The sequence below is a fragment of the Caloenas nicobarica genome, chromosome 5 (genome assembly GCF_036013445.1).
Source record: "Caloenas nicobarica isolate bCalNic1 chromosome 5, bCalNic1.hap1, whole genome shotgun sequence".
Lineage (NCBI taxonomy): Eukaryota > Metazoa > Chordata > Aves > Columbiformes > Columbidae > Caloenas > Caloenas nicobarica.
In genome coordinates, this window is record NC_088249.1 from 16,214,166 (window position 1) to 16,229,564 (window position 15,399).

A 15,399-nucleotide genomic window follows, 5' to 3' on the forward strand; every position below is an offset into this window, starting at 1 on the left:
TTTAATGTGGGAGTCATGCTTCTGTTTAACCTTACTTTTAAACAATTTTTTAAATTAAAACAGTTCTTCATTTTTCCATTATTTCTAAAAATGCAGATTCTAATTCCTCTTTTTCTTGCTAAATTGCTCCCAGTGTTACTGTATATGCAGCCAGGTTCAAACTGACAATCAGCAAAGGTTCATTTAGCAGAACAGGCCAGGTATGTAACACAGACAGCGTTGAGGAGAATCCATTTTTCATTTCATGACATGTTTGGTACATAGCATAACTTCCCTATAAATTATTTTTGAGGGGAAAATAATTATAGGTATACTTTATATAGTATAACACTCTGTTCAAAGGACATCTTTAATACAGTAAAACTTACATTCTCCATATTCTTTTAAATGGGGTGTATGCACAAATTCGTGTCTATAGTTCTGTGGAAAGGAGCCCGTATTATGTGTTTGAATTTTGGCATTACTTGATTATCATATGATGGGATTTTTACGTTCTTGTTAAATTTGCATTGAAAATTATTTGTCCTAAATTTCCTTGAATGTTTTGGTACTGTGCGTGGGTTTTTTGGGTTTTTTTAAAATTTTTTTTCTTGTGACTGTGGTAACTGTCTGATGACAGGTATGGGGTTTTTTTTTGTTGTTGAAATGACACTTAGTGGTAGGAGAACAGAATTTGAAAAACAGTTTGAATGGAGGGGGGGATGCTACAAGTCACCGAGATGATACAAGTTTTTGAAAAGGCTGTTTTTTCACTTCCTGTAGTTAATACAATGACACTTATAATGTTATGACCACAGTGTTCTCTTCCTGAGTAGATAAGTGTGCCATGTGCTGCAGAGCTGCATCAGCTGGCACTGCTTGGTTCTTAAAATAGCGTACATTAAAAAAAAAAAAAAGTATTTGTTCTTAATGGTTAGAAAAGGTTTCAGTTGGGTTCCCAACTTGTTGAGTTATCTGATCTGAGGAGAAGGAAAAACTATGTTAACTTGCAGGACATAGAAGGTCTGTTTAGGTGTTGTGGACCTTCCTTTTAGATTTAAAGAATAAATGTGTTCCATTTTCCCTTTTACCTTCAGGGACGTCATCCTACTCTCATCAAGGTTATGGCTGTGAATCAAAGCTGTACAGCCTTGACCATGGCCATGAGAAACCTCAAGACAAGAAAAAGAAAACCTCTGGCCTTGCCACCCTCAAAAAGAAATTCATTAAGCGTCGGAAATCCAGCCGATCTGCTGATCATGCAAAGCAGATGCGCGAACTCCTCTCGGGCTGGGATGTCAGAGATGTTAATGCATTAGTAGAAGAATATGAAGGGACGTCAGCCTTAAAGGAACTTTATCTACAAGCTAATTTGGCAAGACCAGAAGCCAGGACGCTACAAAAAGACATGGCTGAACTTTATCAGTACAAATACTGTACCGATGTAGACTTAATATTTCAAGAAACTTGTTTTCCTGTGCATCGTGCGATACTGGCAGCAAGATGTCCATTTTTTAAGACGCTGCTTTCTTCCTCACCAGAGTATGGGGCAGAAATAATAATGGATATTAACACAGCTGGCATAGATATGCCTATGTTTTCTGCTTTGCTACACTACCTTTATACGGGCGAGTTTGGAATGGAGGATTCGAGATTCCAAAATGTTGATATCCTTGTGCAGCTTAGTGAAGAATTTGGAACACCAAATTCCTTAGATGTTGACATGCGCACACTGTTTGATTACATGTGCTACTACGATGTGGTTCTTAGCTTTTCATCCAACTCTGACTTGGTTGAAACTTTTGGTGGAAGTCAGAACTGTCTAGATGAAGAGCTCAGAGCTCACAAAGCTATTATTTCATCACGATCTCCGTTTTTTCGTCACTTGCTGCAGAGGAGGATACGAACTGGTGAAGAAATCACAGACCGAACTCTACGAACTCCAACTAGAATTATATTGGATGAATCTATCATACCAAAAAAATATGCTAAGGTCATTTTGAACTGTATGTATACGGATGTGGTGGACCTCTCAGTTTTGCACTCCAGCCCCTCAGTGGGCAGTTTAAGTGAAGTTCAGGCTCTTGTAGCAGGAAAACTAAACATGACTAGGGCTGAAGAAGCTATGGAGCTTTATCACATAGCACTGTTCTTGGAGTTTAATATGCTTGCACAAGGTATGTAATACTGTCCTTGCTGAGGAATAGATGACCTTATTAGAACAATTTTTAGCTATTTTGCAATGTAAGTTTGGCTCTTTAGCATTGCTGTCAGTGGCTGACAATTCCTTTAAGAAAAGTAAATTTATTTTCTGTCTGTAAGTTGCAGATAATGCATCTGTTTTTTCTGGGGACTGAAGAAATGCTGTGTGAAAGCTTTTAACTGTATGCAGATCATTATTGAAATATGTTATTTACGTCAAATATGTATAGCTGATCTTGATGTTTCTGATCTTTATATGCTTTCATCTATAATCCATTTTTTTGGGTGTAAATGATGGGGAGATACAAGAGATCTTTGTTGGGAGAATGAAATATTTTGACTTGTTATGAAGTGTCCATATATGTTAATAATTCAAGTTTACAGCCTTGTTATTTCTGTAGTTTATGTCAAAGGGGATACACCAAGCCTGCAATCTTGCTATTGAAAGGTGAATTTAAATGGCTTAATTGCACTGGTCCTAGGTCTTTAGTATCCACTTCTTCATATACAGAACTGAAGGGAGGGGCAGTAACTTTTCAGACTTAAAGCTGAGAAACGTTCTCTTCTGTCCATCATTCTTGAAGATCACTCAGATCTTGACAGCTTACTTCCTGCACCTGGAGGCAGGCCAGGGATATTGCAATCTCTGGTGAGGTGTCGGAGCCCTGAACAGTGACCTAATAATGAATAATACCTCTTGTGGTGGAAGGAGCTTTGCTCTTTCATCTGTTGGTGTTTGAACTATTCAGTAGCCATATTACACGTAACAGGATATGGCAATTGCTTCAGGTCTTGCTGGTGGGGGATGAGAATTTTATTTCTGAGCTGAGAAATGGTGAGTGGAATTCACTTGAGATATCAACAATGTGATTTGTTTAAGCTAGTGGATTTCAGATAATGCTGAAAGCTGAAGTAGTCCTACTGCAATAAAACTGGCAGAAAACAAAGGAGATGGGTTTTCTGCTACAGGAATGAGAATGAGCTGTTCTTAGGCTCAGAATTATTGAATCATACAGCAGCCCAGGTTGGAAGGAGCCTTGGAATATCTTCTGGCCTAACCCTTTTCTGCGAAAGGGAGCCTAGATGAGATTATCCAGCACTCTGTCCAATCACATCTTGAAAACCTCCAGTGATGAACTACACTATGTCCCTGGGGAGGCTGTTCAGTGAATGATTGTTCTCACTGTAAAAAATGTCTTACATCAACATGTTGCTGGATGCAACTTGTACCTATTGCCCCTTGTTCTCTCCATGTGGCTCCCTGTGAAGAGAGAGCCTCAGTCCTCTCTGTAACTGCCTGTTAGTTACTGGAATACTGTGCTGAGATGTCCCCAAGCCTTCTCCAGGGAGAAAAGACCTGACTCGTTCAGTCTTTCCCCCTAGGCTGGGTTCTCCAGCCCTTTTAGCATCTTCGTGGTAGTCCTTTGGACCCTCTGCAGTCTGTTTGCATCTTGCTTAACTTAATGTAGAAGTGGCAAAAAGTTCTACTGTAGTTGAACTACAGTGTTAAATTCATTCCTATACAATATTTGCAAGTTCATAGTACTTGAGAACAGGACAACTTGGTAGATCAACTGAAAGCAAGAAAGGAAAATGAGCTGAAATAAAAAGGTGATATAAGTATATGGCTTCCCAGTGTTGGTGCATGCACATATGCAAGTGCTAAAAGGATTTCGTGTGCTCAGGGAATAGTAATGAGGGAATTAAACTGTGAATGAAGCCCTCAGTAGGACGCAGAATAATGATGCACTGTTTCATGAATGAACAGGGTGTAATTCTTTCCCTTGGACTGGAAACCTAAACTGGAACAACTGTGATCTGGAGGTGCTCTGGTGAAGCAGTGTAACTTAAATCCAAGCAGATAAGCAATGATAGACAGAGGACTTCAAAGAGACACTTGGACAAACTTATAGATAGGAAAATAGCTTTTATTTTTCAGGTGTTAATAAATGGTGAAAAACAGAACTGATGTTTTATTTGATACTGAGCTTCATTATTTCTGCTCACTTTTTGTGTGTGCGTGGATCAGCATGTCCTAAACCAGCACTCTTCAGTAGTGCTCTACAGACCAGTGCTGCTCTGCAATATGTATTTCATGAGTCAGCAGTAACAACACCTTAACTTTTCCCTGGAGGTTCTCCCCCAACACTACCCCTGGGGAGCAAAAAGGCAGCAGCAGGAGCTGCATTGGGCTGGTGGCACCTCGGCAGCACATGCGGGTGCCTGAGACCAGTGGGTGCAGCAGCGCGGGCTCGGTCTTGGTGGCCCTTGGGATGAACCAGAGCTGTAGTGTTTTGGGGGCAGTCACTAGGGGGGAGGTGGAGGGATGCAGTCGCCTTCAGAGGTAGTTTCTTCTTTCCTTGGGAAAATCTGTGTCTGGCCACAAAAGTGGTGAGCTGGCTAGGGGGGAGGTTGTTCTGCATAGGGGTGAAATGCAGTAAAATCAGGCAAGGATTAAAATTTGTTAATTATCCAGTACTAGCAAATGTAAATTTGGCATCCCTTCAGATACTGAAATTCTAGATGTTAACTTGAACTAATTAGGATTTTACAAATATGTGCAGTAAGCAGTCTGTAGAAAATCTATATCTGCCAGTGAAGTCAGTATCTGATAGTTTCATAATTTGCTGAGTTCATATTTAGGTCATTGGTACTGTGCTGACAGTGCAGAATTGTTCTGCTATAATCTTATAATCAAAATTAAAAGGAAGCTTATTTGATCAGGGAAAACTATATGTCTGCACTTGACTAACAGATCACTTAAATTATGTGCTTTAGTAGCGACCAACCATTCCTGTTCAGCACTTAACCATAGCGCCTTGTCCTCCCTTATTATGATACTTAACATGAAGTAGATAAGAGAACTTCATTTCAGTAGCATCCCTGCTACTCCCTGATTCCATAACTAGCATACGTCTGTGCTGGAAGCTGTCACTCAAATATCTGACTTGTTGATGTCTTGCAGAGTGATGCTAGAAGAGACAGCATTGTGTAGGTGTTGGAGACCACTGAGCGGGCAGTTCTCATGGAATCTCTTAGCTTGGTCCGCTGGCAGCACTTTTCCACTCTGTTGTGCTGCAGGTGTGCAGTTTGCCCAAGTTCTGGCCAATCCCATCAGTTGGCTTTTACAGTAGCTAATGTCTTAAGTTTCTTTTCTAGATTTCCACATCCCCTGGCTCAAGTTTTTTGATTCAGTTCACTCGTGCCAACCAATTGCAAACTTGCTAAAGCTTGTCTCCTTGGTTTCCTGGAAAATATTTTGGGCTCATTACATATAAAGTCTTGGATACTCTTTCCAACTCATTTTGTTCACTTTTACTCAGTTTTGGCTGGGTATTTGTAACGAAGTGTCAAGTGAAGTTGATGTATTTTAAAGCTTCTGATCAACTGTTTTTATTTTCACCAGATTTTAGTTTGATTTGTCTTCAGGGATCTTTCTAAGTATCCAGATGTTGTAATTTTTCTTCAATTTCAGCAGATGATTCAGCTTTGACTCTTTCCATGGAAATCTTCCCATTCCTAAAACATTGATATTCCTTTTTCTGACTGTTGTATTTTGATAGATGGTTTCCCTATGATGGAATCAGTGGATACACTATGAATCTTTACTATTCAAGTAAAGCAAGACTACTTTATTTAGAATTTACTCTGCCTTCAGCGTGATTTGTTTCAGCTGATGATTGTCACTTATCTTCCAAGGGAAACTGAATTGGATCTTTGAGTGGACTAATTTGAATAAATGAACTAATCACTAATCAACAGGCATATTTCATCTGTAGAGCTGATGATACTGAAACCCCTTTGTACCTAATAGGACTGAGACTGCTGTTAGGGGTGCTGCAGTAATTGTTAACTATCAGAAAGTGAAGCTCTTCACTATTTTCAGGGAGGCTGTGGGAATTGGAGCCCTCTCCAGGAGGTTCAAGCACATCCCTTATTGGAATGTTTCCGCACTCTGCTCCTGCTTTTGTGTCTCCATGCTGCCTTGGTGCTCTCTGTCAGCTGTACTCGTGCCATCATTTTGACACATTGACTCACAAAGATGACGTTTAAAATCACTTATTCCTTCCTTTTCTGTAACACACTTATTAAAACCAGATAGGTTCTGTTCATCACACGTGGTTAAAATAATCCCCCCTTCCAGTCTGACTGCGCTGCCACATCCACTGCTGTTGCAAAGAAGCTTGACTTCAGGTATCTTAATTTTATTAGATATCTATATTAAATATATGAATCCCCTTCTGCATCTTGCTCCTGTTGTTTATCATGAATAGTCTCACTGAGGTCATGGTACAGTATGTTTTTCTGTTAAAGGTTTTTGGATACTCGGACCTTATGAAATAGGTTCTTCTGGAAATCTTTCCTGCCTGCTGATTCCAAAAAGTTTTCTAAAGTAAAATTGACAAAAAATAACTTCATTTCAGACTTTTTGCTTTCCTTTTATTTTTTAGGTGTTGACTTTACCCTTGACAAGAATAAGAAGTAAGAAACTTATTTTAAAGCCATGCTCAGTAGTGCAGCCTTTGATCTAGAGGCAGGTGTCACCTGACTTCAAAAGTGCCCTTGATCTCAGCAGGGCTGAAATAGTGAAATGCCAGGAAGGCTAGAGTAGCAGTATTAAATACACACAAATGTACTGTGGGAAGATTAGAGCAAGGGTGTCAGTTATATATCAGTGCAGTAGGAATGCTCAAAGGAACTAGTCTGGCACTTCTAACTTCAAAATAAATTGGGCATGATTAAATAAATATTAACATAAGTCTGGCCTATTATCTCCTTACAATGATTCACTTGTACTCAGGCCTAAAATTATTGCTTAAGTTTTATATTGTGAAGATGAAGACTGGAGAAAGCAATAAGTAGAAAGGCTCTTGATTAGAGCAGTTGCATTGAGTTGTGCAACTGGGCACATAGAATTTGTTTGCAATGTCATAGTTTGCAGAGACACAGATCTGGTCACTGTTTTCAGGTTATTCCTTCAGCTACCTGTGTCCTAGGAAGTTAAATACTGACCAGTGATGGCAGCGGTCCCTCTGAACATCAGCTCTTCCTCTCTCAGCCCTTCATTGTTCCTGGGTTAAGTTCTTCCCACTGGTTTGTTATAGTTGAGTTGGCAGCTTTTTGTTTCTGACCCACAATTGTTTTCTGTTTAAGCTGGATCAGCTGCGCTGCCCGCGACTGCTGCTGAATGTGTGGCTTCAGGAATGCTGAAGCCCAGTCCAGGACCATTATCAACTGATGGCTGCAGGCAGCCAAAGATGTAGATGCAGATTTCAGGCTTCCCAAATTCATGCATTTTGCATGGGACAGCAGCAGAAGAGTAAATTCATTTCCATTTTGGGGGAGAGAAAACATTAAAGAGCTTTTGCCACAAATATTGAATGCTTTAAATGTGTAACAGCTACCTTACATTTCTGGCTAAGCTTAAAACTTCAAAAATCCAGCTGTTAATATCTTAGAATGTTTAACGGCTTTATAACTGCTATATCATAACTGAAAATATTTTTAAGTAGCACAAGTTGCATTGTTTTTGTCTGCTCCCTAATTTAATATTTCAAATGGCTGGCTAATATGCTGTATTTGATTTGACATAACTTAAAGTTTTCACTGTGGAAGGATGGCTAGTATAACACAAAATGCTGCCTGACCCAACCTTCAGATCATTTTTTATTTTTGATTTGACAGTTAATCTGAAGTACTATAAAGTCATCAGCTTTGTATTTGAATAAAGCAAAAAACAATACTTTATACTTTAATAGTGCTATAATACTTTGAATTCAGCCTTTCAAGGATGGGAGTACATGAATGTTTTAAATTTTTGTGCTTAGAAAAATGAGTAGAGGGATCAAAAATAGCTCGAAAGAGATAGTGAACTTAGCAACAGACTTCACCAGTGTTTGACCACTAATGCCCATTGAACCTTTCTTTATCTCTAATGCTACTGAGATCTTGTTTTCTTTTCTGTAAAACATTCATGTAGTTTTGCACCTTCATATAACCAAAACTTGTTTGTTTCCAAGTTCTGAAGTGTGGAAAAGGAATGCACCTGCAACTAACAGGCTTGGCATCAGTTAACTTTTAACTTAATCACCTTTTAAATGTTTTTTTAACACTGTGGGAAGAAGATAGAAAAGCACTAAAAATTCAATAAGCTAGAAACCTGCCACATTCCTTTAAGACAGAGAATATGGTGCTGCCAGGAGGTGATAAATGTTAATAAACTGGGAAAGTCAGCCTGTATCCAGAAGATGGATGTTGAACAAGATCCCTTGTTCACAATACAGTTACAGGAAAGTAGAAGTTGTTGACAGTTGCTGCTTATGTGATAAACGGTTAAAAAGGTGTAGTTCCCTGCTGGTGCTGGGTAAGTCTTCTGACTTGCTCTTACTGTTTCTGTAACTGATGTTTTGCCTACTGCTGTGGAGAACCTAAGTTCCTGTCGCCATGTATCTCAAGTTATAACATCTGAGGTCACTTGAGTCTGACACAGATTGTTTTACTGTCAGAAGCAGCACTGCTGCCCTGTCTCCTGCAGTCCTCTCCTTGTTTTTGTTCTCTGTACTGGCAGTCAGGTTTGTGCCATTGGGGATCTAATGCTGCTGGAAGCAGGATTGACAGAGGCGATTTGACTATTTCATTGAGTGGCCACCCATGCACCAGTGTGACAGAAGAGCAAGAGATGTGGAGTGCAAGAAGATGACGATCTGGTTTTATACCACTGTACAAGGGGTTTAGCTTCTGTGGCAGCTCCCACAGACTCAGAGCATGGGCTGCCTTCAAAAGAATCCTTAGTGGGTACAGGACATGTTTGCAGCTTTGGGTCTCTGAGATGTGGGAAAGAGGCTGAACAAATGCTGACTTTTTTCCTTTTTGTTCCCATCAGAAGCTTGGTTAGAGCAGCGAGAGTGTTCATGGATGGATGAGACGAGCATCTCTGGAACTTCCAAACATATTGCAGTCCAGACTAGCAGCAGGTCATGCCTCTCTGCTTTTCCCTACATGCCAGCAAGTTCAAAAACTATGGTTCTTGATTGCCAGCATGCTCTGTCCTAATGCAACAAACTTAAGAAAACATTAAATAGCTTCTAGACTCCAGTTCAGTGTCAATGTGAAGTCTAGGGGAAAGGTCTCCACCACAGAGTGAGTTAAATCAAGCTAACAATTCTGTAGTAAAAACTTCACCTAATTCCACTCTTGCTAACTTTCGAAGCCACTTAATTTTTTTAGTAGGTCTTTTAACTGTTTTGATAAGATCCCAAGCTACTAGCTAGCATGCTAAATGTGGGCTCAAGCTATTTCTGTTTGGAAGGGCTGTGGAACTGCATTTGAGAGAGAACTGGGGAAGCAGAAGGGACTTGTTTCTAAACCTGTTGGTATCCAGCAAAAGAAGTGCGTGGAATAGCCTTTTTTGTCCAAAAGGTGATAGTCATCTGTCAGAGGTTCAACATGGAGTCTAAAGAAATGAAAGATGCTACTGGTCACAGAAGCTTGTGGTAGAGCAGTTTGGGACACTGCAGATGGATCCTGGAAAGGCTGCTGCAGCCGAAATGTTATGAAATAGTACTCATAGGAGAAAAATGCTCTATTCCATTGTGAAGAACAATATTGTGGCTATTAGATGACTCTTTTTTTTTTTTTTGCCAAGTGGCTGATTGTTAAAGCAAAAAAATCTTCTGCCAAAGAAAAAAAAATTGGATTCCTTCCATAGCTGGAATTGGGTTGCCTCAATTTATTTAGATGTTCAGAAAACACTTTAATTATTACCTCATGCTTACGTCGGAATAAATACTTTTAATAATCCCACAGTTCTGACACATTGCTAAAATTACTTGGGATAAGGACTGTTTTGTTTGCTAGGGATCCTCAATGAGCTTTTTTTCACCTGATGATGATGTATTATTGGTAGTTGTGCAATAATTGGACTTGACAGAAGAACTGAGACCGAGCTGATGCTCTGTTTCTATAAATCAGCATTGCTCAGAACTTTGGAACTGCATTTCTTGCGGAAACGTAGTTTTCTGTTGTTGCAGAGGGCAGGTATCCTTATTGTTTCAAAAGTAAATGCCAGATGAAATACTGCGAGTGGCATTCACTTTGAGATAAGTCTCTTTGCTCTTACAGTTTGAATTTGTTTATGACTGATTTCAGTGAGTGAGTTTACATACTGTCTTTGAAATAGAGGATTCCTTATGTGTAATCTTTAGACTTCAGGGGGATGCAATCATCTACTGAAGTCAGCTTGCGTGCAAACCGAATAATTGCATGCAAAGAGTTATGTTAGGATTCAGCAGGGCAAGACTTGGTGCAACACAGCAGGGAAACCAACTCCTCTTTTAAGCATATTGTAACAAGTCATGGTTAGCTTTCATTTGCCATGCCAGGTTTACTGCTAACTTAACATCTTCATTTTTTGAGCCCCAAAAGGGCAGGTAAGAGGGACTCACGCAACAAAGTTAAATGCAATGTCAGTCATTAACTGTGTAAGTAAAAATGTAAGGAAAATTGTAAGTAAAAATGGATCCCGGAGTGGAAAGCTTCAGACTTCATTTATTCCTATTTCTGACATCTGCTGAAGTATTATAAGCTTTTTTTAAAGATAGGTGGGTTTGGTTTTGTTTTTTTTAAATAACACTGTTTTTCAGATTCTTGACCAGAATTTTTTTAAGATTTCAGAGTGAGGTTTATCTTTCAGGCTTCTGGGGAATTCCCCCATCTAGAGGGGACAGTTTCTCTGCCCTGTGCTTATTCCCAAGGAGTGTATTTCAGAGCAGTTCTCATCCTCTGCTCTCATCTGTGCCAGTGATGATGGGGCTGATGTTCCAAGTGCCTCCAGCCAATCTCTGCTGCATCTTCACTGGTCTTCGCCATGCAGGTTAGAGGTCAATATCTATAGTAAGGCATCTGTTCTTACTTGTAGTAGTAATAATAATAATATGTAACCTAATGGTAATAGGTAGCTCTGAGAAGTGCTATATTACTTCAGTAATGGTAAAAGATGAAGCAGGTGTGTTGAAACATGACTCTACACTTACCCCTTTGTCAAAAGTAAATGGAGAGTCTAACTTGGGATGAATGGTGTAATGCTGCCTTTAATGCCTTGTGCAGAAATGTGTATGCTTCTGCCAGCACTTCTGTTGGTGGCAACATTGATATATGGCCTTCCTTTCCTCAGGTGTATCAGGCGTGCGAAAAACCAATCATCCACGTGCTTGTTGAGGAAACTTTAAGTATGAACTGGTGTAAAATTTAGTGCTGTTGGAGAGACAGGCATTATTCCCATAAATTCCTTTAGAAAATAAAAAAAAAAAAAATTAGTGCCTAAAACTACATATACATTCAGACATACTCCTGGAATTTGCTGCAAACATTCTCACTGAGCACTGCCTGTATTTATTACGTTCATTGTAATTTTTTTTATACTTAAGTTTAGAAAATTTTAATGTCAGGATATTTTTCTCATAATTAAGATGCAGGGGGCTTTAAGTAGAAATTAAGTAGAAATATGTGTGTTTAATAGGACAGGTAAACGTGTAACCTGCCTCCTATTTAAACTGTTGCTTCCTAGTACCTTCTTTACCTTACTGTTTTTCCTTTTCAGTGCCTTTGCTCCTAAGTAGTGATTCCTTAGACAGATACCCTTCTACTTGAAGCAGCATGTTCACTTGTTACTACTTACTGCTTAATAACTTATCCTTCACATTATTAGTTGCAACAGAAATTAAGTCAATGCTTATGTTCTATATGCTGACATATGTAGAAAAGTAAGATTTTAGTTTAATTCTATTAATTGCTGCTAGTGTATCTTACATGTATGCAACCAGTTCAAAAATATGTAGCATCAGGACAATCTCTTTGATCTTTTTCTTGAGAAGCATTAAGATTGCCATACTGAACACTTTCTTACTCATCTTAGTCCAACTTTTCTAAACAACTGACAAAGTTTAATTTTTAAATATCCTTGAAACAGAGAGAAAAATGATGATGTATAAAAAGGAAATAGCAGTGTAAGCATGCTGCTCTGAACGGTCTGGGGAGCTCTCGTGGGCATAAACACAGCTGTAATTTTGTGGCCATAGTGGGTTCAGACTGGAATGTATGATTCTAGAATAGGGGTGGGGTTTTTTTTCTCTAAATTGCTATGTTTATAGTGCAAATAGAAATAGTATTGTGTGTATATGTAAACCACATGTACAAATGAAATTGGCAAAGTGCTGTTGGAGACTTCAAGTTATCAGCATTGGGGTACTATATGTATTAACTCATTAACCCCAAGTACCCATGTTTTCAGCCCTCCCACAGTGTGCCTCCCCTCATTTCTTCCAAATCTGTTCCATCTCCTTTCAGGAGACTTAAATATCCCCTGTCTTTTCTTCAGAAGACACGTACTCTGTGAAAGTGTAAATCCTAATGCAGCAGTGGGTCTGAAGAAACTATAACAGACTCACCATGAGTCAAACACCTGCCTCCTGGATGCTTCCCTTTCTGCTTCCAGACCAGAGGAGATTCTCCTTGTCCTGACACCCTCTGTGCCTTCCTTCATATGGAGGCCAAGGTGGTGGCCTAGGGCAGCCAGTGCTGCCTCCTGCCTTCTCCGAGACAGAAACTGGTGCTTTGCTGCCCTCACCCTGTGCTGAGTAGCTGAGGACCGGCAATATGTCACAGCTTATGTTTCTGTGGCTCTGTGTGGTCTTGTCTCAGGAGGGTCCATGTGCAGTGTGATAGAGATGAAAATCCCACCTCTGTTGTGGTTTATAGGCTTCTGTTAATCTGCTGCAAACAACAGTGACTCAAATTCAAATCTGCAACTTTAAAATGTGTTATACAGTCAGATAATGTATATTAGCCAAAGGAGGTTCTAGTAGGGCTGAACGAGCTTTCCAGTTGTTCATCTAGGCATGCCAGCAGACATGATGTAAATATAGTTAGAAACCTAAACCACAACTAATATTATTATACTTTTAATCAGAATTTAACCTTCTTTGCAGCCTTGGTCTGTAGGACACTTCTGTTTTTACTCTCACTGGGAATCATGTAGACTCATAGAATAGTTTGGGTTGGAAGGGACCTTCAAAGGTCATCTAGTCCCCCTGCAATGAGCAGGGACAGCTTCAACCACATCCAACTTCACCTTGAATATTTCCAGGGATGAGGCATCTACCACATCTCTGGGCAACCTGTTCCAGTATTTCACTACCCTTATTGTAAAAAAAAAAAAAAAAAAAAAAAAAAAAAAATTCTTCCTCACGTCTAGCGTGAATCTCCCCTCCTTTAGTTTAAAACCGTTACCCGTTGTCCTCTTGTAACAGGCCCTGCTAAAAAGTCTGTCCCCATCTTTCTTGTAGGCCCCTTTTAAGCACTGAGAGGCTGCAATAAGGTCTGCCCAGAGCCTTCTCTTCTCCAGGCTGAACGACCCCAACTCTCTCAGCCTGTCCTCATAGCAGAGCTGTTCCAGCGCTCTGATCATTTCTGTGTCCTCCTCTGGCCCCTCTCCAACAGGTCCATGTCTTTCCTGTGCTGAGGGCTCCAGAGCTGGATGCAGGACTCCAGCTGGGGTCTCACCAGAGCAGAGTTTAGGGGCGGAATCACCTCCCTCGACCTGCTGGCTACGCTCCTTTTCATACAGCCCAGGATACAGTTGGCTTTCTGGGCTGCAAGTGCACATTGCTGGCTCATGTCCAATCTTTCATCTACCACTATCCCCAAGTCTTTCTCGGCAGGGCTGCTCTCAATCCCTTCATCCCCAGCCTGTATTGATACTGAGGGTTGCCCTGATACAGGTGCAAGACCTTGCACTTGGCCTTGTCGAACTGCATGAGGTTTTCGTGGGCCCTCTGGATGGCATCCCATGCCTCAGGTGTGTCACCTGCACCGCTTGGATTGGTGTCATCCATAAACTTGCTGAGGGTGCACTTGATCCCACTGTCTATGTCATTGATGAAGATATTAAACAGTACTGGTCGTAGTACAGACCCCTAAGGGACACCTCTTGTTACCAGTGTCCATCCAGACATTGTGCCATTGACCACTTGGTGTGACCATCCAGCCAGTTTTATTCCAGATTTAGCCATATGTATTATTCTTTCAGGATCAAAGGGCCTCTATAACAACATCATTGATTTTTGCTTCTGTTTCCTAGGCTGTGAAGATATTATTGCTGAGAGCATCTCACTAGACACCTTAATTGCCATTCTGAAGTGGAGCTCTCAGCCGTACGGTTCCAAGTGGGTACATCGTCAAGCGCTGCATTTCCTCTGTGAGGAGTTTACCCAGGTCATGACTTCAGATGTCTTCTATGAGCTCAGCAAGGACCATCTGCTCACAGCTATTCAGTCTGACTATTTACAGGTAACCCGCAATGCAGAACACAGCTAGTCCTGCTTGAAGCAGCAGGTTATACCCTTACTAGAAGTGCTTGGGAGTAGCTCATCTTAAAGCGTAGGTAGGAGAGGGTTTGTAAGCACACTAAGCATTCCTTTCATAATATGTAAAAAATTAAATTGACGTAGTGATTAATAAAACTATCTTTTTCTTGGCTTGTAACACAACCCAAAGTGGTGGTATGTGCTATTGCTTAGAAGCCTAATAATAGTTTAGAAACTGCTGCAGATTGTTTTAAATGAAGCATTTCTGAACCTAACATTTGCCTTGGATGCTTGAGTGTTTTATTATGTGGTGGTAGTAGTTTTGCTGCAATAATGTACATAATGGGAGCTAATGAACTAGTATTTGTTCAGAAGGTTTAATTTATATTTGGAGGGGAGACATAAAAATACCTTTCTAACAGGTATTGCAGAATTTTTTCTTTTTTGTGACTTCTCTTCAGCGATCGTGTAGATTTTTGCTGCCATTTCTCTTCAGGGGAGATATCTTTATGATGACAACCAGCCTTTTATAGCTTATAGATGACTGAGGGTTTTTTAATTTGTTTTGGTTTTGTATGTTTGGGGGTTTTAAAAAGTTGTGGGGTTTTTTAATTTTTTTTTTTTTTAGTATTAAGTGTTACAGATTATATGAAGTGCTTTTTAAAAAATGGTTTGTTTACTTTAAACATTTCAGGAATTGCAATAACAGTGCTGTTGATCTTCCATGAGAGTGTATATTGTGACTAAATTTCCTCGCCTAGTTGTTAAAAAAACAACATGTAATTAAATTTAAATTTTTAGTACATGATTTTTTTTCTTTAAGAATATTGAGCATATGTATATAGGCATGAACAAA

The 15,399-nt window shown here is 39.9% G+C and overlaps 1 protein-coding gene across 2 annotated transcripts in view; it reads left to right on the forward strand.

The window, feature by feature from the left end:
- BTBD7 (BTB domain containing 7) overlaps positions 1 to 15,399 on the forward strand; it is a 57,557-nt gene that overhangs the window by 24,651 nt on the left and 17,507 nt on the right. For both annotated transcript variants that reach the window (XM_065636478.1, XM_065636479.1), the window contains exons 3-4: positions 1,077 to 2,156; positions 14,318 to 14,526. In XM_065636478.1, coding sequence (XP_065492550.1) covers positions 1,077 to 2,156; positions 14,318 to 14,526 — 1,289 coding nt within the window. The remainder of the gene's footprint in view (positions 1 to 1,076; positions 2,157 to 14,317; positions 14,527 to 15,399) is intronic.